The sequence below is a fragment of the Mobula birostris genome, chromosome 2, assembly GCF_030028105.1.
Source record: "Mobula birostris isolate sMobBir1 chromosome 2, sMobBir1.hap1, whole genome shotgun sequence".
In the NCBI taxonomy this organism is placed as follows: domain Eukaryota; kingdom Metazoa; phylum Chordata; class Chondrichthyes; order Myliobatiformes; family Myliobatidae; genus Mobula; species Mobula birostris.
Genome location: NC_092371.1, coordinates 10,805,728 through 10,829,413, shown reverse-complemented (window position 1 = coordinate 10,829,413; position 23,686 = coordinate 10,805,728). Strand labels below are relative to the sequence as shown.

General features: G+C 47.9%; 1 protein-coding gene across 1 annotated transcript in view; it reads right to left on the bottom strand.

Moving 5' to 3' along the window:
* Positions 1-2,126: 2,126 nt before the first annotated feature.
* Positions 2,127-23,686, bottom strand: part of itga10 (integrin, alpha 10) — a 181,141-nt gene continuing 159,581 nt past the window's right edge. The window contains exons 23-30 of the mRNA XM_072282845.1: positions 23,540-23,629; positions 17,200-17,287; positions 16,881-16,994; positions 12,904-13,011; positions 12,000-12,113; positions 7,924-8,019; positions 5,105-5,218; positions 2,127-3,870 (exon numbers count right to left, since the gene is read on the bottom strand). Coding sequence (XP_072138946.1) covers positions 3,805-3,870; positions 5,105-5,218; positions 7,924-8,019; positions 12,000-12,113; positions 12,904-13,011; positions 16,881-16,994; positions 17,200-17,287; positions 23,540-23,629 — 790 coding nt within the window. The 3' untranslated portion in view covers positions 2,127-3,804. The remainder of the gene's footprint in view (positions 3,871-5,104; positions 5,219-7,923; positions 8,020-11,999; positions 12,114-12,903; positions 13,012-16,880; positions 16,995-17,199; positions 17,288-23,539; positions 23,630-23,686) is intronic.

Below are 23,686 nucleotides of genomic sequence, written 5' to 3'. Positions count from 1 at the left end.
ACAGTACATCTGTAGAAATTTGTGAGTGTTTTTGGTGATGTATCAAATCTCCAGACTTCTAATCAAATATAGCCGCTGCCATGCCTTCTTTGTAACTGTATCAATATGTTGGACCCAGGGTAGATCTTGAGAGATGTTGACTCCCGAGAACTTGAAACTGCTCGCCTTTTCCATTTATGATCCCTTAGTGAGGACCTTTCAAGTCCACAATCAATTCCTTGGTCTTGCTGACATTGAATGCAAGTTTGTTAAGAGATTACTCAACCAGTTTTTTCTGTAACAGGGACCCCACAATGTGACAGCGCTGTGTGTGTGTGTGTGTGTATATATATATATATATATATAGAGAGAGAGAGAGAGAGAGAGAGAGAGAGTTTTGCCTATGTGTCTGAGGTTTGTCTCTACAGCTTGTGTGTGTGTCGGGGGTGGGGTGGAAGAACTACACAGCATTTCTAATTGACCGTTGGCACCCCAACTTCCAGCTTCCCCTCCTCCTGCCCTATCCCACTCACCCATGTATTCCCTGTCCCTATCATTTGTCACTGTAACTCCTCCAGCTGCATGGAGACGGCGAGCCAGTGGAAACAGAGACTAAACAGACACAGAAGAGGCAGCAGATGCTGGAAATCTGGAGCCGTGCACAAAATATTGCAGGTTGGGCAGCATCTGTGGAGGGGAATAGTCAATGCAGATGAAGGGTCTCGAGCCGAAACGTTGGCTTTCATTTCCCCCCACAGATGCTGCCTGACTCACTGGCCACTGTTCCCAGCATTTTCTGTGTCGCTGCAGATTTCCAGCAACAGCGATCTTGCTTCTGTCTTAGTTTAATCTCCCAATGTCTTTCATTCCGAAACACAAGTGGCTGCAGATTCCGGAATCTGGAGCATCAGCAATCTGCTAAAGGAACTCAGAGGGTCAACTATTGACGTTTCGGGCTGAAACCCCATATCTAATTTTACCAATTTATAGGTTTGTCTTCTAAGAGGTAGACAGAACCATCTAGAAAAGGGAGAGACGGGCACCACAGTCAGACCAGTGGCCTCTACCCCTTGGCCTGTTTGACATGGGTGACTCTACCAACAGCCAAAAAGCATAAAGCCCTGACTCCAGCCAGCACAGCTCTCCGGGTCTTTGAGGCACGCAAGCCTCCAAACCCAACGACAGGGTTGTGGTACCACTAATCCTCCAGATTCTCAACAACCCAGACTGGTCAAAAAGCAATTGTTACAGAAACAGCGAGGAAGAATCTACAGACAGAGGTGGGGGACCTTCATTGTTGCCCTAGATGCCCAGCAGCATAATAGGCAGTAAGTAAGGGCACCACAGTTAGAGTGGCACTATTACAGATCGGACATTCAGTTCCTCTGCTGTTCTGTATGTCCTCCCCATGGAAAGCTTGGGTGCTATGGTATCCTTCCACGGTCCAAAGACGTACCGGGTAGGATAATTGGGCATTGTAAATTGTCCAGTGATTACGGCTAAATTGGGATAGTCAGGGGCTGCTGGACAGCATGGCTCAGAGGACCAGAAGGGCCTTATGAGGATAGGTTGAGCTAGCTCAGCCTTTTCCCTTTGGAGCGAAGGATGAGAGGTGATTCGATGGACGTTTATAAGATTCTAGGAGGCACTGAACGAGTGGACAGTAGCAAGATGGAAATTAATGGCGAAGGACACCTTTGACATGAAATATCGACAGTGAGAATCAGGTTTAATATCTGTTAAGTTTGGTAATGCAATACATGATAGAGTAAAACTGAATAACTGAGTACGTATATGACTAATAAATAGTTATGTTAAAATGAGTAATTAAAAAGAGACGTTTTCCCCCTCTTTACCCTCATCAACTAATAAAAGCTTGACAAAGTGCTCGGGGGTCGGATTCCCCGCATTTCCACTGATACACAGGTCATGTTCTCTGGAGCCCTTGGGTAATCCTGTTACAGCATTCGGAATCACAACCACGATCAGCATTCGTCTCTCCTGCTCTTTAATCTGGGGGATCTCTCAAGTATGAAGGAGCAGGTTCTGACTTTGAGTCTGCAATATGAAACCTTTATGCAATTTGATAGTAAATTTACTTTGAACTTAGAGCAATAAAGAAAACAACTTCAAACATAGTTTGATCATCAATATTTCTTTAATTTTGATAAACAAAAGCTTTAAATAAAGTGCATGTACATGTATTCCTTCCACTGAGTGCTTCAGCCACAGAGACCAGCACCAGGGGAGGGGTAAAATCTGCTACTGCCCTCCACCTCTCCATGCTTAAACCAAACCCCTCACACAGCCTCAGCTGGTAGCCTGTCAGAGACACAGTTCTTTTCAAAAACAGAAAATGTTGTAAACACTCAGGAGGTTGGGCAGCATCTGTGAAGACAAGCAGTTAACATTTCTGGTCTGGGATGCTTTACCTACATCTCTTAATGTCTGGTGCTGCTTTTTGGCGGGATGGAGTTAGTCTGGCCTATACAGCTTCCCCCTTGGACATGTGAAGACCAACACAGCCCCCAACACTTGAGCTGGGAACAGAATTAGGCCATTAGCCCCATCAAGTCTGCCTTGCCATACATTCGTGGTTCTTGGGAATTGATCATTGCCCTGAATCCACTGGTTTAAGGGCAAATTTCCTTCCCAGAGGGACACTGGTGGATCAGGCGAGTTTTTGTTATGGAAAATCACTTCTGATGACTGACGGCCAGAGTTTAACCCCAATTTATATGCCCCAGGTGTTGCCGAGATGGGAATGGAACGTGTCTCTGTACCTGGTCACCTCCATGAAGGTAGCTGGGAAGATTTCTCTCAACAATGCCGAAGCAAAGTGCAACACAGATTAGATGTCTGCGGAGGAAGAAATAGGCGACAACATTTCTGCTGCAAAGATGCGATTTTGGGCCCGATCTGGGGTTGAGTTCTGTACCCCACTACTCCTTCATTAACAGAGACTGGGGCCGGGGGAAGAGAGATGGATTGGGCAGGACGGTAGCAAAGTAACACTATTACATCAGGGTTCAATTCCCACCACTGTCTGTAAGGAGTTTGTATGTTCTCCCATGACTGTGTAGGTTTCTTTCCACTTTCCAAAGACGTATAGACGGTTAGTGAGTTACATTAGCACCAGAAACAATCCTTGGACTGTGTTGCTCACTGACACATTTCACTGTATGTTTCGATGTACATGTGACACATAAAGCTAATCTCTTTAAATCCCCGGATCTAAAGGACAGTTGGCATTGGCTCTGCAAAGGCGACTAGAAGTTCCTCACTTGTGGTGTGGAAAAAGGCAGATCTTTTCCGACGGGAGACAGCAGACACTGGCATCTGGAGTAGCGCATCATTTGCTGGAGGAACTCAGTGGGTCGAGGAGTGTCTGTCTGAGGGGAGAAATTGTGAGAAGCCTGCACTGGGACTTCACACACACTTAACCCTGCCTGTTGGAGTGCATGAGGGTTGGGGGGGTGGTGGAGATGTGGAGAAGCCGGTGAGTAGGGAGTGGTAAAAAGAGGCAGGGATGGATGGAGGTTCAGGAGCAGGACATCAAGACCACCTCAGCTGGATTAGGTGCCGGGATGAAGAGCAATGCAGTAAGTTCTGCCGCATGACATATCTCACAACCACCAGAGAACGGTTTCCTTGCCTCTCCACCCCTCCACCCTCCCCCCAGCTCTGGCTTGGTTCCAACTGTTTTACCACTCCTGTCAAGAGGCATTTGCAGGTTGGAGAAAGCTTAACGGAAGAGCAGAGTGGTGGGGCTGTGTGTGGCTACTCCAGGGTTGGCGTTCACTTGGACCAGGCCAGCTCAATGCCTCACTTCTTCCCCTCGTCCAACTCATCACCTCCCTCCTCCTTTGGTTTCCTCTTGAAGAATCCACACTGTTGGTAGAGAAAAGGTTTCTCATGAGAAGCACCATTTTTACATAACTCGCCTTCCTTCCGATCGTGAGAAACACCACCCTTCTTTCTAGTCCCTACACAACTCACCTTCACTCCCACTGTGAGAAACATCACCCACCTCTCTGATCTTTACACAAATCACCTTCCCTCCCACCGTGAGAAACACCACCCTTTCTCGCTAGTCTCCACACAGTTCAACTTCCCTCCCACCATGAGAAACATCACCTTCTCTCTTGTCTCCACTCAGCTCACCTTCAAACCCCCATCTGTACTCCTTCCAACCAGGATATTAGTTCACTGAGGACTGGTCTGTGCCTTCTTATAATAAGATAGGAAGGGTGATGTGGTCAACTGCAAGACATTGACCTCGACAAAACCACATAGTCTCCTATCTCCACACCTTGTTCGAGGGCAAAACCCTCCCCATCACTGAGCACATTTACAAGAAGCGCTGCCACAAGGAAGGTCGAGGACCCCACCATCCAGGCCGTGCTCTCTTCTTGCTGCTACTATCAAGAAGGAGGTACAGGAACCTTAGGTCGGACACCACCAAGTTCAGGAACAGCTATTACCCCTCAACCAACAGGTTCCTGAACCAGCATGGATAACTTCACTCAGCACAACACTGAACTGATTCTACAACCTACACACTCACATTCAGGGACTCTTTACGACTCGTGTTCTCAGTTCACTTGTACAGTTCATCCTTTTTTCCACTTTGTTTGCCTGTTAGTCTTTGTCTTTTAATATATAAATTTTCATAAGGTATTTTATTTTCCTGTAACAAAGTGAATCTCCAGGTAGTTTGTATAATGGTAACTTACCATACACCTACTCTGATAATAAATTGACTCTGACTATCATAGAACAACACAGAAGGGAGACAGGCCATTCGGCCCAACTCATCTGTGCTGACCAAGATGCCGATCTGAGCCTGTCCTATTTGCCTGTATTTGGCCCACATCGCTCTAAAGTTTTCCTCTCTATGTACCGCCCATGGACCTTTGAAGTGTTCTTGGTGTACTTCCTCCTGCTTACTTCCGTACACCCACCACTCTCTGTGTGAAAATGTTGCCCTACAGTCCCTCTTCAATCTCTTCCCCCCTCGCCTACGTTTTGATTCCCCAGCCTTGGGGAAAAGACTGCATTCACTCTATCGCCGCCACTCATGATTTAATTTATACACCCCCATAAGGTCACCAGTGACATTCACCTTCCAGAGGATGAAGATGATGAGGGCCAGGAGGAGGAGACCACCGAGTGTGCTGCCGATTACGATCCACAAGGAGACCCCGACCACTGCTGGCCTGATCAGTTCCAGCACCACCTGGCAGGAGGGCAAAGATAAACTTGGTCAAATTTTTACAGCGCGGAATAGGCCCTCTGAGCCGCATGCCCCGGCAATACCCCCTCCCAGCAAACCTGATCCTAACCTGATCACATGGCAGTATACATTGACCTTTTAACCTAACCGGGACGTCTTTGGACAGTGGGTGGTAACTGGAGCTCCCAGAGGAAACTCAGGCAGTCACAGGGAGACCCATCAAATGCTCCTCTCACATTAACCCTTTCATCCCTGGGATCATATTCGTGTACCTCCTCTGGGCCCTCTTCATTGCCAGCACATCCTTTCTTAGACAGGGACCCAAAGGTGTTCAGAATACTCCACGTGCGGTTTGGCACTTCAAGTCCAGGCTGCGGGAGTGCCCGGACATTGGAGAACCAATTTAGAAACCTGTGTCCCCATGCAGCACCGAAAACCCCGCGTCAAAGAGGACACCTTGCAGTGCACCCACTCACCACTAGGTGGCAGAACAGACCAGCATGGCGTGGATTAATATTATCACACCTTCCAAGAAGCTTATCTGACACAGATCAAATGATTACACAGCGCAGTGAGCTACAATAGGGTAAAACAATAACAATGCAGAATAAAGTGCAAACACTACAAAGAAAGTGCAATGCAGGTAAACAATAAAGAGCAAAATCACAATGAGGTAGATTGTGATGCCATGAGTCCATCTTATTGTACAAGACGTCCGCTCAGGAATCTGATAACAGTGGGATAGAAACTGTCCTTACGTCTGGTGGTTCATGCTTTCAGGCATTTGTATCTTCTCCCCGTTGGGAGAGGGGAGAAGAGAGGTGGGGTGGGGGTGGGGGGGTAGGGGAGCGGGAGCCTTTGATTCTGCGGCCTGCTTTACTGAGGCTGTGAGGAGTGTAGACAGAGTCCATGGAGGCTGGTTTATTAGAGATACAGTGTGGAACAGATCCTTTTCCCCCACACAGCCGCACCGCCCAGCAACCCACCGATTTAACCCAAGCCCGATCACAGGATAATTGGTTTCTTGGCAATTTCCTTGCAGTCACGTGCAAAGCAGTTGCTGTACCAAACCCTTAAGCACCCAGACAAAACGTTGTGCACCAATAAAAACTGGTAAGTGTCAACGAGAATGTGCTGAATTTCCTCACCTTCCTGAGGAAGTAAGAGGTCTTGGTGAGCTTTCTTGTCCATGACGTCATGGACCAGGATGGGCTGTTGGGGACCTACAACTCTCAAACCTCTCGCCTTCAACACCGCTGATGCAGATAGACACATTTTCCCCCCACCCCTCCTTTCTGAAGTCATGGAGAGGGGTAAGGAGGAGGAGGAGAACGTGGAGGCCCAGACTGTAGAGAAAACACCACCATTTTCTGCAGAATGACATGGAGGACATTCAGAGAGACGGCCCGTGTTGGGTGAGGTCTGCTCACATGGAGGCTCCTGAGGCTGGCTGGGTCAGGATCCCCTGTGAGACGATATCCAGAGGCCATGGTTTGGTACAGCTCTGACTGTCCATGGCTGCAGCACAGTCTGGTGGGGGGGGGGGGGGCAGGGGATGTTCCAACTGGTGCAGATTATTCTTCTGACTTTGATCGGGCCAATAAAGAGGCAGCAACTCGGGGAACTCCTCGTCTGGGTGTGTGATCTGACAACGTAGAGGGAGTTTCACTCTGTGTCTGACCCCGGGAGTGTGTGATGAGATGGTGTAGAGGGAGCTTCACTCTGTGTCTGACCCCGGGAGTGTGTGATGGGACAGTGTAGAGGGAGTTTCACTCTGTGTCTGACCCCGGGAGTGTGTGATGAGATGGTGTAGAGGGAGCTTCACTCTGTGTCTGACCCTGGGAGTGGGTGATGGGACAGTGTAGAGGGAGTTTCACTCTGTGTCTGACCCCCGGAGTGTGTGATGAGATGGTGTAGAGGGAGCTTCACTCTGTGTCTGACCCTGGGAGTGGGTGATGGGACAGTGTAGAGGGAGTTTCACTCTGTGTCTGACCCCCGGAGTGTGTGATGAGATGGTGTAGAGGGAGCTTCACTCTGTGTCTGACCCTGGGAGTGGGTGATGAGACAGTGTAGAGGGAGTTTCACTCTGTGTCTGACCCCAGGAGTGTGTGATGAGACAGTGTAGAGGGAGTTTCACTCTGTGTCTGACCCCGGGAGTGTGTGATGGGACAGTGTAGAGGGAGCTTCACTCTGTGTGACCCCGGGAGTGTGTGATGGGACGGTGTAGAGGGAGCTTCACTCTGTGTCTGACCCCGGGAGTGTGTGATGGGACAGTGTAGAGGGAGTTTCACTCTGTGTCTGACCCCCGGAGTGTGTGATGAGATGGTGTAGAGGGAGCTTCACTCTGTGTCTGACCCTGGGAGTGGGTGATGGGACAGTGTAGAGGGAGTTTCACTCTGTGTCTGACCCCAGGAGTGTGTGATGGGATGGTGTAGAGGGAGTTTCACTCTGTGTCTGACCCTGGGAATGTTTGATTGCCTTGAATTTCCTTTGAATTTTACTCTGATATCATAAAGCAATGTTGACATTTGAACCTCGAAGCTGTTCACTCTGTCTGTGCCTCTCAGAAGTTTACATTCAATTCCCAGCTCTGCAATCTAACATATGTTTTGTACGTCCAAATGCGCGCCAAAGTGTGGACAAAGGTTGAACAGACAGCTGTGTTGCTAGAAGTGGTAGTAAGGGGAGAGGTCAGAGGGCACACCTACCTCTCGATGGTGTGCCGTGTCTGGAACTGTCAGTACCTCAGGAGCACGCACATCCAGGGTGAAGGTAGTCACAATCTTTAGAGATCTGAACTTGGCCTGTTGGGAAAGATGGAAGGATTTAGCAAGCCACCAGACATCTCAAAGTTCAAAGTACATATATTATCAAAGTCTGTATGTACAACCTTGAGATTTGTCTTCTTGCTGACAAAGAGACACCACAGAACCCATTAAAAACCCCACACAACAAAGACTGACAAATGTCCAATGTGCGAAAAGAGCAAATCATGCAAACGATAAAAAAGTGTACAAATACAGTAACACACAGAACTGCAGAGCCCCTGAAAGTGAGGCCACGGCTGAGGTGAGTGCTGATGGCTGTAGGCCACAGCCACAGCGTCACTTCAGAGTAGCGAGCCGAACACCAGCTCATTCTTCAGCCAGCCTTGACGCCTTAATCGTTTTAATCTGTATCTGTTCTCCTCGTTAATATTAATATTGAACGCGCATTCATTTTGCTGGATAAGGGCGATCTCCAGCACTAGCCTCTAAGGAGCAGAGCCTCAAAAAGGCAGCGTCCATCGTGAAGGACCCCATCACCCAGGACAGGCCCTCTTCTCATTGCTACCATCAGGGAGGAGGTACAGAAGCCTGAAGACACACGCTCAATGACTGAGGAACAGCTTTTTCCCCTCTGCCATCAGATTTCTGAATGGGCATTGAGCCCATGAACACTACCTGTCTCCATTTTTATTCTGCTTTCTTCATACTACTAATTTAATTTAATTATTTTATATACTTACTGTAATTCAGACTTACAGCCTTCTGAACCACCTATCGACCTGTGTAGCCATTTTCCTGGAGCTACGGACTTGGATCCCTAGATCCCTCTGCTCAGCAACACTGTTAAGGACCTTGCCCGTAGCACTGTACTGTTTCCTCGCATTTACCCTACCAAGGTGCAACACCTCACATTTATCTGGGTTAAGCTCCATCTGCCATTTCTCAGTCCATATCTACAACTGATCTATATTGTGCTGTATTCTTTGCCAGTTTTCTGCATTATCCATAACTCCACCAACCTCGGTAGTCTGCAAATTTACTAACCCACCCATCTACATTTTCATCCAGGTCATTTATATACATCACAAATAGCAGAGATCCCAGCACAGATCCCTGCAGACCTCCAGCTTGAACAGGCCCCTCAACCATCTATGCACAAGCCAGTTGTGAGTCGAAACATCCAATTCACCGTGGACCCCATCCATGTTAAATCTTCAGGATGAGCCTCCCATGAGGGACTTTGTCAAGCACCTTAATAAAATCCACATAGAAAACATCCACTGCCCTATCGTCATCAATCTCTCTGGTCACCGTGTCAAAAAACTCAATCAAGTTGGTAAGGCACAACCTGCCACGCACAAAGCCATGCCGACTGACTGTCTGCCTGTCTGTCTGTCTCTCGTTAATTAGGCCATGGGTTTCTAAATTCTCATATATCCCATCCCTAAGAATTTTCTCTTCAACTGACGTGAGACTTACCAGTCTATAGTTCCCAGGATTTTCCCTGGTTCCCCTCTTAAATAGAGGTACATTAGCCAACCGCCAGTCCTCCGGGACCTCATCTGTGGCTCGAGAGGACACAAAGATACTGGTCAAGGGCCCAGCAATCTCATCTCATCAGGCCCCAGGGACTTACCCACCTTGGCTTCAGTATTCACTACGGAAAAGGATCTTGGCGATTGCAGGGATGACTTACAGCGGACTGAAAAACTTGAGCATGCAGATATTAAGAAAGAGGATGTGCTGGAGCTTTTGGAAAGCATCAAGTTGGATGAGGAAGTGGAGGGCTGGGTCAGTAAGTTTGCTGATGACACAAAGGTTGGGGGTGTTGTGGATAGTGTGGAGGGCTGTCAGAGGTTACAGTGGGACATTGATAGGATGCAAAACTGGGCTGAGGAGTGGCAGATGGAGTTCAATCCAGATAAGTGTGAAATGGTTCAGTTTGGTAGATCAAATTTGATGACAGAATATAGTATTAATGGTAAGACTCTTGGCAGTGTGGAGGATCAGAGGGATCTTGGGGTCCAAGTCCATAGGACACTCAAAGCTGCTACGCAGGTTGACTCTGTGGTTAAGAAGGCATATGGTACATTGACCTTCATCAATCGTGGGATTGAACTTAGGAGCAGAGAGGTAATGTTGCAGCTGTATAGGATCCTGGTCAGACCCCACTTGGAGTACTGTGCTCAGTTCTGGTTGCCTCACTATAAGAAGGATGTGGAAACCATAGAAAGGGTGCAGAGGAGATTTACAAGGATATTGTCTGGATTGGGGAGCATGCCTCATGAGAATAGGTTGAGTGAACTTGGCCTTTTCTCCTTGGAGCGACGGAGGATGAGAGGTGACCAGATAGAGGTGTATAAGTTGATGAGAGGCATTGATCATTGATGACAGGCTTTTTCCTATGGCTGAAGTGGCTGGCATGAGAGGGCACAGTTTTAAGGTGCTTGGAAGTAGGTACAGAGGAGATGTCAGGGCTGAGTTTTTTATGCAGAGTGGTGAGTGCGTGGAATGGGCTGCCGGCAACGGTGGTGGAGGCAGATACAATAGGGTCTTTTAAGAGACACCTGGATAGGTACATGGAGCTTAGAAAAATAGAGGGCTATGGGTAACCCTAGGTAATTTCTAAGGTAGGGACATGTTCAGCACAGTTTTGTGGGCCGAAGGGCCTGTATTGTGCTGTAGGTTTTCTATGTTTCTATATTTCTAATACTCATTAGGAAACCCTACACTTTCTTCTCCTTGACCTCTAAACAACCGAACATATTTATACACAACTTAGCACTCTTTTCCCGGTCATTCATATCCTTTTCCTTGGTAACTACTGAAGCAAAGTTCTCATTAGGTGCTTTATTCACATTCTCTGCATCCAAGCAAATGTTCCTCGCTTTATCCTCGAGTGGACCCACCCTCTCCCTAGTTATCCTCTTACTCTTGATGTATGTATAGAATGCCTTGGGATTCACTTTAATCCTACTTTCCAAGGACTCTTCACAGCCCTGCCTGACTTTCCTAATTCCTTTGAGTTCTTTTCCGCTTTTTCATGCTCTTCATGTTGCATTTGATCCTAACTTCTGAAGCTTTACATACTTTTCCTTTTTCTTCTTGACTGAATTCATCACCTCTCCGGGCATCCAAGGTTCTCTTATCTTTCCATCCCCATCCTTCCTTCTAACAGGAACATACCTTTCCTGTACTCTGAGCAATTGAACTTTAATGGTCAATAAACCATACGCCTTCTTAACCAAAGTGCACAACAACTCTGAGGGAACTATGGACATGGGTCCGAAGATCCCTCTGTCTCTCCACACTGCTAAGAATCCTGCCACCCACCTGCGAGTTCGACCTTCCAAAGTGAATCACTTCACACTTTACTGGGTTGAACTCCATCAGCCGCTTCTTAGTCCAACTCTGCATCCTATCAATGCCCTTGTTGTAACCTACGACAACTTTCTACACCATCCACAACTTCTCCACCCTTTGTGTCATCTGCGAACTTACTAACCCACTCTTCCTCATTTATAAAAATCACGAGGAGCAGGGGCCGCAGATCCCTGCAGAACACCACTGGTCACCGGCTCCCAGGCAGAACACGCTCCATCTGCTGATACCTTCGACCTTCTGTGGGCAATTCTGAAACTACACAGCCAAGTTTCTCTGGATCGCATGATATCTCAACTTTTGTACTCGTACCTGAACAGATCCATCTATCATCAAAGGCCCAACCGTCCGGGCCAGGCCATCTTCTCACAGCTCCCATTGGGCAGGAGGTACAGAAGCCTGAAGACCCACATCACCAGGTTCAGGAACAGCTACTTCCCTTCAACCATTCAGTTCTTGAACCAACCAGCACAACCTAATCACTACCTCAGTATAGTAACACTTGGCACTATAATTGTTCTTGTATAATTTACGTTGTGTTTCGACGTGCCTGTGATGCTGCTGCAAGTAAGTTTTTCATCACGTCTGTGCCACAGGGTGGGAGGCAGCCACAGTAACCGGGTGACCGTACTCACCGTGGTGAAGAACTGTCCATAGAGTGCGTAGCCGAGGTGAAGAGCTAGCCCTTGGTTCCTGCCCAGGGCGCCTAGGTGACAGGTGAGGGTCGTGCAGAGGGTGTTGCTGCAGTCCTGTGGCACGGGAGACGGGAGAGGATCAGTCAGCCTAGCCACGGACAGGGCCCCGATCACCCCATGGCTCCAATCCGCGGGACTCTGTCCGCCCCGGTGAATCAGGAGGTCCACCCACCTCCCTTTGCCCCTGGATCCGGAGTATTCTAAACTCAGGATCTCAGACCCCATCTCTGTCTGTAAATCCAAACCACCCCCCCTACTCTCACATCTCCCCCCTCATTCCTGGCTACCATCCTCCCTCTCTCCTTTCCTTACCCAAATACCTCCTTCCTCTGCCACTCCCCCTGCCTTCCTCCCCCACACCTGTCCCTACTTCCCCTCCCTTCTTCCCTCCACTTACCCCTCCCTACTACACCCCTTCCTCTCCTCATCACATTATCCCTCACCTCTCTCTCCCGTCCCCACCTTCCCCTCCCTCTCCCATTCCCCACTGCCCCCCTCTCTCTCCACACTTTCCTCCCCTTCTTCACTATTTCCCTCTTCTCCTTCCCCTCTCTTCAAGATTTCCCTTCTCATCCCCCTCTCTTTCCCTTAGCCCTTCCCCCTCACTATATCCAGTTACTTGCTCCCTATTTCCCTCCTTCCCTCCCTCCCTCCTCTTCCCCCACTGCTCCCCTCGTCTATCTCCTCCCTCTCTCCCTCTTTGCCTCCCTCCACCTCCTCCCTCCCTCTCTCCCTCCCCCCTCCTCTTCCATTGTTCCCCCGTCCCCATTGTCCATATCCACTTCCTCCCTCCCTCCCTCCCTCCCTCTCCCCACGCCCCCATTCCCCTCTCCCAGTCGCTCACCAGTCTCTGTAGGTACCGGAGATCTCTGGGGAAGATCTGTGGGCCAGCCGCCGGCCCCCACCCCGGGGGCTCTGTTGCGTTTTGCATGGAGCAGTTCACCCCACTGACCTGTTGGGCGACACAGGTGCAGTCAGCGGGAGACGACGGCGTACAACTTAACCCACTGGGCGCTGGCACCTGTGAGTCAGACGGATCACAGATCCCAGGGAGGTAGGGAGGTAGGGAGGTAGGGAGGTAGGGAGGTGGGGGGGGGGGGGTGGAGAGTCCACAGCCGACAGCTTTGCCTTCCCTGCAGGCGATCACTCCGCTGCCTTACGTGAGACGCATCTCCTCCAACCCTGACCTATCCTGCTGTGATTCCGACAAGACTTTGGTTCAGCCGCACTTTGTACTGTGTGCAGTTTATCATTTTTGTTTTATTTAGCGATACAGAGGTGGAACAGGGCATTCCACCAAACAGCCACACTGCCCAGCAATCCCCCCATTTAACCCTAGCCGAACCACAGGACAATTTACAATGACCAACTAACCTACTAACACTAACCGCAGCACCCTGGGGAACCACAGGCGCTCACAGGAAGGACGTACAGGGCACCTCGGGACTGAACTCTGAACCCCTTGTTTTGTTCTGCTGTTGTGCTTGTTGCTTGTGTTATCCTGTGGAACACCTACGCTGATGCCGGAACACGGGGCGACACTTGCAGGTTGCCCCCCAGCAGCGCATCCTTAGATTGTAAATTGCCCCGAGATTGGGCTGGGATTAAATCGGGGGATTGCTGGGCGGCGTGATTCGAAGAGCCGGAAGGGGTCTCTACCGCACTGTATCCCAATAAATAAGGAATAAAGAATCAAGTAACGTCACAAGGCCTGTAGCCTTCCCTGCCTTGTGAATCGGGAGTTCGTCAGGTCATCAGTTTGTGAGAGTTTCTGCCCCCCGCCCCTTTGGGTGAACAGTTTTCCTCTAAACTGCTGGTCCCTTGTGTAGTCAGGGGAACTAGTTCACGAGCGGTGAGGTAATGTTAATGAGGGGCTTTGGGGGAATGTAAAGGTTGGGATGCCAGAGGGAGGTTTTCACACAGAGTGGTGGGTGCATGGACACGCTGCCAGGGGTGTGGACAGGGCTGGATTAACCCAGTAGCAAAAGTAGCATACGCTACGGGCCCCGCCCGCACTAAATGCTTGCAAGCTGCAGTCTGGTGAAATCGCCATCTCACCGTATCCTCACGACTGTTAGAGTGAGTTTACACTTCAGCCACCAGTCTTCTGTTCTTTGACAAAGTACTGTGGATTGAGTTCATAACAATGCATTTCCTAAAAGCTGTGAACCCAGTTTCATTTGTAACAATGCATCTCTGGCACCTCTGAGACAAGAATGCTAAGTTTACAGATAGTTGAGAAGACACCATATCTATGCTTTTTGAATATGAATTGTCCTCTATGTTAGCACGTAACATACCAAATAATGTATTACGGATTTTAACTTGCATTCCTGAAGGCCATGAATTCCTGCTTAGGCATACTGGCGCTGGTAGAATGAATTTAATCAAAAGATGTGAAAACTTCAAAGAATTGTCTATACTTGTAACTATGAACTGTTCTTTGTGTTCAGCAAATAAATATCGAGCCTCAACCACAAGGCGGTTAGATCTGTTCTGCCAGGGGTCTCTGCCTGTTGTAACCTTGTTTTGTCGAACAAAGAAACTGCCTTGTACCTACAGGTAACGCAATGCTCTGTGATTTCATCCACGTCACAACGACGACGACCTGGCAACGCTGTTGCTTTCATGTCGGGGGAGCTGCATGCTGCATGGTACAGTATGTGTGTGCAGGCGTGTGTTGGCTCTTTGCTGTGTCGTGGTATAAATGCTCATGCAAACCAAGGAAGGGGACATAAATCATACCTATCTAAAACAACATGTGAGGAATTCATCAATCTGATTGGACCCAGCTTACTGGATCACATTATCGGTGAAGTGAAGAAATACAAATATCATTCTGTTTCATTGGATTCTACTCCAGATATATCTAATGTGGACCAGCTGACTTTGACTGTGCACTATGTTTTGCCATCTGGACCAGCTGAATGATTTGTGAAGTTTTTGGATATGGAAGGTCATAGTGCTGAACAGCTCACTCAAAGTTTACTTGACTTTTTAAAGGAAAATGACATTGATACAAAAGACTGCCGTGGTCAAAGTTATGACAATGCTAGCAACATGAGTGGCAAGTATAGTGGCTTACAAGCACGAATCACAGAGCTGAATGAGTTTGTGGATTACATTCCATGTTTTGCACATTCACTAAATTTGGTTGGAAGATGTGCTGCTGAATGTTGTCAAGAAGCATTAATTTTCTTTCAGTTTGTAGAAAGCCTGTACACATTTTTTTCTGCTTCTACTTATCGATGGGATCTCCTTTCTGCTGCATTATCTGATGGTGGTACTCATTTGCCCGTTATGAAAAGAATGTCAGATACCAGGTGGTCAGCTCGTGCAGATGCAACAAAAGCACCTTTACACAGCTTTTCTGCAATAAAACAAGTCTTGGATGACATTTCAAATAACAATGATCAGAAGGCAGAGTGTCGACAACAGGCTCGTGGACTACTTTCAACCATGATGAAGTTGGAAACAGGAATATTGGTCATATTGTGGGATCAAGTATTACAGCGTTTTCAAATGACCAGTGCTTCTTTGCAATCTTCTGGCCAAGACTTGAACACAGCCTGTGCACTCTATGAATCCTTACATGGATATATTCAAGCTATACAGTCTACTTTTTTCAGACATTGAGCAAAAAGTCAAGGATCTGACTAAGTGTGAAGATTATCAACAGCAAACTCGAAGAAAACACAAGCAAAATCACGCGTATGATGATTTCAGTGGTTCCAGCACTCTTGATCCATTTGTTGAATCTCAAACGCCTTCTCAGAAATTTAAAAGCCGAACATTTCTTGCCATTATTGACAGCTTGCTTTCTGCCCTGTCAAAAAGGCAGAAAGCTTATCTAAAGGTGAATGGTGTTTTTGGATTCCTTCATCAGTTACAGTCATTTACACCCGAAGAGATCGTAAAGAAGTCATCAAATCTTATTAAATCATATCCGGAAGATCTGAAAGAAAGTCTTAATGAAGAATTTGTGCAGTTCACTGAACTATTGAAATCTGATCTTGCTTCTCATATTGGCGCCAAACAAGATCTCGTAGAGTTACAGTTGTACCGTTTGATAACTGACAATTCTTTGGAGTCATGTTCTCCAAACGTAGAAACTGCCTTGCGCATCTATTTGTCACTCATAGTTACCAACTTCAGTAGAGGATGCTCATTTTCAAAACTGAAAAGGATTAAAAATGAACTAAGGAGCACCATGGGTCAAAACAGATTGAACAATCTCACTCTAATGAGCATTGAACATGAACTTCTGCGTGAAATAGACGTTTCCAGTATCATCAACAAATTTTCTCATGCTAAATTTAGAAAATCTAACTTTTAAATTGTAGTTTTGTTACTTTTGACATTTGAAATTGATACCTACATGTAAGTAATACTATTACTGAAGTGTTAGACATTTGTTGTATTATCTGGCTGTATAGCAAATTAAAAAATTGAATTACTTTACTATGCAAGTAAATAATCTATTTTAATACTTATGTGCATTTTTAAAATTTAGGGCCCCTTCATAACATATGCTACAGGGCCCCACACTAGTTTTATCCGGCCCTGGGTGCGGACAGAGCCAGGTACATTGGGGGCATTTAAGATGGCCACGTGGACGAAAGAAAACTGAGGGTCTTTGTGGAAGGGAAGAGTTAGATTGGATCCAAGGGCCCGCGCTACATTGTGTTCTATGCTCCCCCCCATCCCCGTGCCCTTGATTACAGGAAGGTTTACCACTGTCTACTCTACTTATACCCTTGAGAGTTCAGTCAATGTCCCGTCCAGCTCCCCCCACCCCCCAGTCTTTCCTCCCATACTTACCGGCTCCGTGAAAGTAGTGGTCACTGTCGAAAAGCGGTGCTGCGCGCTGATCGCGGTCGGGATGGAGATCTTCGCTTCGAGATCCTCAGCCACAAAACACCCAAGGTTCCTGACCTGTGAACACAGATGCCGCAATGAAGCTCACCAGCGCACACATTACACACACACATTACAGACACACACACACATTACACACACACATTACAGACACACACACACATTACACACACACACACACCACACGCACGCACGGACACCAGCCGGCAGCCGGCTGCAGTGTAAGTTGCCCGGTGCGGACCCGGTTCGCGTGTCGCTTTACCTTGAAGCTTTGCGTGACCTCGGGCTGCATTTCTTCCGCCGCCAGCTCCCGGGCTGACTGTACCTCGTAGCGCTGCAGGCTGGACTCACTGCCGGCAGAGAGCAGCACGTTAGGCGGCGGGCAGAGCTGTGCAAAAAGAGCAACTTTCTTCCACCCATTCCATCTAGCCCAGGTCAGAACCATGCCATCCGGGCCATCCACTCCAGTGTTCCAGCCCTATCCCTGTATTCCATTATCCTCCCCCTCAACCCTATACTCTGGCCTGCTCCCTGCTCTCCACAGACTTCAGCAAACATGCTATAGATCCACAAAATGCACTACAGATGCACAAGAAATTTATTGTCTTGAAATGCATCAACGACCATCACGGTGCCAGGATGTGCTGGGGGCAGCCTGCAAGTGTGGTCACGCTTCCTGCATCAATGTAGCAAGCCCACAGTTTACCAGCTTTGGAACGTGGGAGAAACAGGATCACCCAGAGGAAACCCACATGGTCAACAGGGAGAACGTACACACTCCTTACAGACAATGGCGGGAATTGAAGCCCGACAGCTCGCGCTACAAAGAGCTTTGCTGACCACTACGTTAGTCTGCTGCAGGCACTGGAAATAGTGAACAATGCACAAAAGGCCAGAAGAACTCAGCAGGTCAGGCAGCGTCTAGGGAGAGGAATGAACAGTTGGCATTTCAGGCCAAGACCCTTCATCAGGACTGTTAAAAGCATCCAGACTGATCTTACTAACTCAACAACCTTCAGTGTTTTAGGAACAGCTTCTTCCCCATCTGCAGACATCCCACCTCTCCCGGAAGTTCCGGGAGTCTCCCGCATTTTAATAGTGGCTCCCTGATGCCCGCAAATTATATACAATGTCCCGGAAATTGATTTTTTTGAGAGCGAGAGCAAGAGAGTTCCAAAAAAAAGTCAGAGTGGCAGAGTGTTCCAAAAAAAAATATAAAACGTTCATCACCCCAGACTACACTAAAGTGTACCCCTGCCTAATAGGGGTCAAAAATAATGACAGTGTTGCTCGCTGCACTGTTTGCAACAGTGACTTTTCTATTGCCCATGGTGGGTTAAGACTGTAAAAGACATGTTGAGGTGAGTTTAACAGGTGTCATTCATTCATTAGCATAGCTAACGTTATTTAAACTAGCTGACTAGCTGCTAAGGAGCTACTCTGACATCCTTGCCATAGAAGGGGTACAAAGAAGGTTCACCAGATTGATTCCTGGGGTGGCAGGACTTTCATATGAAGAAAGACTGGATGAACTAGGCTTGTACTCGTTGGAATTTAGAAGATTGAGGGGGGATCTGATTGAAACGTATAAAATCCTAAAGGGATTGGACAGGCTAGATGCAGGAAGATTGTTCCCGATGTTGGGGAAGTCCAGAACGAGGGGCCACAGTTTGAGGATAGAGGGGAAGCCTTTTAGGACCGAGATTAGGAAAAACTTCTTCACACAGAGAGTGGTGAATCTGTGGAATTCTCTGCCACAGGAAACAGTTGAGGCCAGTTCATTGGCTATATTTAAGAGGGAGTTAGATATGGCCCTTGTGGCTACGGGGGTCAGGGGGTATGGAGGGAAGGCTGGGGCGGGGTTCTGAGTTGGATGATCAGCCATGATCATAATAAATGGCAGTGCAGGCTCGAAGGGCCGAATGGCCTACTCCTGCACCTATTTTCTATGTTTCTATTGCAGACATCCCACCTCTCCTGGAAGTTCCGGGAGTCTCCCGCAAATTGATGGTGCTACCTCCCTGAAATGAGTTTTTGCAGGGTGGGATGTCTGCGTCTGCCATCATAATTCTGAATGGACATTGAACCGTGAACACTACCTCAGTATTTTTACTCTCTTTTTGCACTACTTACTTAATTATATATATATATATATATATATATAACACACACAGACAGAGCGTACTTATTTATTTCTTTATTAAGATTCAGCGCTGAGTAGCCCATTCTGTCCCTTTGAGCCATGCCACCCAGGAACCCCACTGCCAATTTAATCCTCACCTAATCACAGGACAATTTACAATGACCAATTAACCCGTCAACCAGTCGGTCTTTGGACTGTGGGAGGAAACCAGAGCACCTGGAGGAATCCCATGCGATCATGGGGAGAACGAAAAAACTCCTTACAGCCAGCGGCGGGAATTAAACCCGGATCACCTGTACTGCAGTGTCGTGCTGACCACAACACCACTGTGCTGCCCCTATATATATAAAATGTGTGTGTGTATGTATAATTTCTCTTTTTGTAGTTTATGGTATTTATTATACCTTGCAATGTACTGCTACTGCAAAAGATCAAATTTTCTGACTTATGTCAGAGACAATAAACCCAATTCTGATTCTGAAACCAGGTGGGTTTTAATGAAAATCCGGTAGTTTTGTGATCACAGTTACTGAGATTCGATTTTTTTTGTAGTTCCAGATTGATTTAATTACTGGAGTTAGATTCCTTGCTGGCCATGGGATTGGAACTTCAACTACTGGCTGGATAACACAGAGCTCTGGGCAGTCGCCCAGACAGCAGCGCGGAATGCCAGGGAAATCAAAGGCACGGCAGACGGTGTAATTGCTGAAAGATGGTAGGAAGCTGAGAAAGTCCACTGGAAAACTAACTTCGCTATATCATGTGTCATAATTATCGTGGCATGGGAATAGGCCATTCTGCCCATCAAGTCTATGATGGTTTTTATTTATTTAGTGATATAGCATGGTAACAGACCCCTCTGACCTAAGAAGCTCACGGCACCCAATTGCACCCATGTTCAAGGCATCAAGATTGATTAATGTCAGTTCCAATACACAAGTGTAAAGGAGAACAAAATAATTGTTAGTCCGGATCCAATACAGCACAAAAAAACACAATCAGATAAAGAACACAATAATAAAAAAACACTAGAAATATATAAAATAGCTTGCATACATTGATTTTATGTCCATAAAGTGACACTAGGCACACGAGTGTCCATACATAGGGTGACTGACAGGAAATGAGAAAGTAGTGGTAGTCGGGGGGGGGACCACAACCTTGTCGTTGGGTTTGGAGTCTTCATGCCTCAATGATCCGGAGAGTTATGTTGGCTGGACTCAGGGCTTTACGCTTTGGCTCTTGGTGGGGTGTCCAATGCCAAACGGGTCAAAGCATAGAGGCCAGACTAAGAGTGGTCCATTGGTCCTCCAGGTTCGAGGGTTCAACTCAGGGCCAACAACCCTAACTGGTCAAACAAAACTGTTATGAAAACAGCCATGCAGAATCCTTGTATGTCTGAGTGTGACAGTATTCCTGAGTCTCTATCTGGGACTTGAATGACTGACAGCGGTGAAAACCCAGAGGAAGGTACTGACATGACGAAGGAAGCCCTGAACACTGTCAGAGATGGAGGACCTTCATTGCTGCGCTAAACGCCAGCGGTGTAACGGGCAGTAAGTACGTAAGTAAATTTGGGGGCATGGAGGGGTGAGTTAGTGAGTGGAGGCGTGGATCAGCCTTAAGGCATCCGTTAGTCTTGCGAGACCATGGATCTGCACTTGGAAAGTCTTCACTCTCCAGGGCACAGGCCTGGGCAAGGTTGTATGGAAGACCAGCAGTTGCCCATGTTGCAAGTCTCCCCTCTCCACGACACCGATGTTGTCCAAGGTAAGGGCATTAGGATCCATACAGCTTGGCACCAGTGTCGTCGCAGAGCAATGTGTGGTTAAGTGTCTTGCTCAAGGACACAACATGCTCCCTCGGCTGGGGCTCGAACTCACAACCTTCAGGTAGCTAGTCCAATGCCTTAACCACTTGGCCACGTGCCTTACTGCTTAGGGAAAGAAACTGCCTATGAGTCTAGTGGTCCTGGCGTGGATGCTACATAGTCTCCTCCCTGATGGGAGTGGGACAAACAGTCTATGAGCAGGGTGGGTAGGATCCTTACTGACCTAACCAATCAACCTACCAACCAGTACATCTTTGGAAATGGGAGGAAATGGGAGCCCGTGGAGGAAACCCAGGCATTTCTTGGATCAACCCTATTCCTGCACTCATTTCCCAGTAGCCTTCTGTCCCTCATATGCCGATTATCTGTGGTTGGCACGGTATCAGCTTGGGACGGCAACTGCTCTGCCCGAGACCACTAGAGAGTTGTGGACACAGCTCCGCACATCACGGAAACCAGCCTTCCCTCCATGGGATCTGTCTATACTCCTCACTGCCTCAGTAAAGCAGCCAGTATAATCAAAGACCCCTTCCACCCTGAATATTCTCTCTTCTCCCCTCTCCCACTGGGCAGAAGATACAAAAGCCTTAAAGTACATGCCAGCACGCTCAAGAACAGCTTCTGCACCGCCGTTCAATGGCTCCCTCATACAGTGAAACAGACTCTTAAACTTACAACCTACCTCGTTATAGTCTTGCACCTTACTGTCCTGCCAGCACCACACTTTCTCTGCAGCTGTCCGACTTTATTCTGCATTCTGTTATTGGTGTCCTGCTTCAATATGCTGGTGCATGTTGTGTGTGGATGGCATCCAGATCAAAGGTGGGTGGATGAGGGAGTGGGGATAACGTGAGAAGCTGGGAGGTGAAAGGTGGAAGAGGTGACCCCTCAGCTTCCCACATTCTTCCCCCTCACCCGGTCTCACCTATTGAAGGGCGGATATGTATATAATTCACATTGAGTTGGGGTTTCACTTTAAGAGTCTGGGCTGACGTGATGACGTAATTACACAAAGGGTTTTTAACGTGCTTCATGTTCAGGTTTTGGAGTTCAATAAAGCATGTTACGTTTTTTTTCTGAAACACAAAACACCCCACTTCGTTTTATTTGTGAAAACCTACACTACCACCCTTTCCCCTCCGCCCACTTTCTTACTCCGGCTTCTGCCCCTTCCTTTCCAGTCCTGGTGAAGGGCCTCAACCCAATACCTTGACCGTTTACTCTTCCCAGTCGATACTGCCTGACCTGCGGTTTGTGTGTGACACTGTCTGCTAGCCGCTTGGGGGATAATGACAAAGTAGTTTTTAATTTAGAGGTGACAGGCCCTTCTGGTTCAACGAGCCCATGCCGCATAATCACACCCATGTGACCAATAAACCTACCAACCGGTACGTCTTTGGGCTGTGGGAGGAAACAGGAGCACCCAGAGAAATCCACGTGGCCACGGGGAGAACGTACAAACTCCATACAGACAGTGGTGGGAGTTCAACACCGGTCTCTGTAATGGAGTTACAACAACCACCAATCTACCAGACCAGAATTAAAAATAGAATAACTCTTCAAAACAGCATTCAGCAGGTTTCTACCTGGGAAGACGATAGTCGAACTGTTGAAATTCAAATGGTAGAGATTGGAAATCAGAAACAGAAAACACAAGCTGCTTAAACACTTAGAGGAGAAACACACACACACAATGCTGGAGAGACTCAGCAGGTCAGGCAGCACCTATGAGGAGGAATAAACAGTCAACGTTTCAGGCCGAGAGCCTTCTGCAGGCCTCTGAAATGTCAACTGTTTATCCCTCTCCATAGATAGAAACAGAGAAACATAGAAAACCTACAGCACAATACAGGCCCCTCGGCCCACAAAGCTGTGCCGAACATGTCCCTACCTTAGAAATTACTAGGCTTACCCATAGCCCTCTATATCTCTGAGCTCCATGTACCTATCCAAAAGTCTCTTAAAATACCCCACCGTATCTGCCTCCACCACCGTTGCTGGCAGCCCATTCCACACACTCACCACTCTCTGCGTAAAAAACTTAACCCTGACATCTCTGTACCTGCTCCCCAGCACCTTAAACCTGTGTCCTCTTGTGGCAACCATTTCAGCCCTGGGAAAAAGCCTCAAGACTATCCACACGATCAATGCCTCTCATTATCTTATACACCTCTGTCAGGTCACCTCTCATCCTCCGTCACTCCCAGGAGAAAAGGCCGAGTTCACTCAACCTATTCTCATATGGCATGCTCCCTAATCCAGGCAACATCCTTGTAAATCTCCTCTGCACCCTTTCTATGTTTTTCACATCCTTCCTATAGTGAGGCGACCAGAACTGAGCGCAGTACTCCACGTGGGGTCTGATGAGGGTCCTATATAGCTGCAACATTACCTCTCGGCTCCTAAATTCAGTTCCACGGTTAATGAAGGCCAATACACCGTATGCCTTCTTAACCACAGATGCTGCCTGACTTGCAGTTCCTGTATGTTCCGCATCAGTTAATATTTGCCTAAGGGCAAGGAGGATCTCCTTATGTCTAGAAGCTGACAGTGAGCTGCTAGCCACAGCATGCCTCTGCCCCCCGTGTCCCTGACTCACCTCTGCCTCAGCTCTCGAGTGGCACCTACCTAGTGAGGAGGAGGTCGGCCTCGTGACGAACCGCAGCCCAGACCCGCACCGCGTTGTCGTGGAGGGTCTTGTCCATCTCGGCACTGTCACTGCAGAGAGGGGGAGTCTTCAGTACAATGGGAACACTGAACCCCCGCCATCAGGGC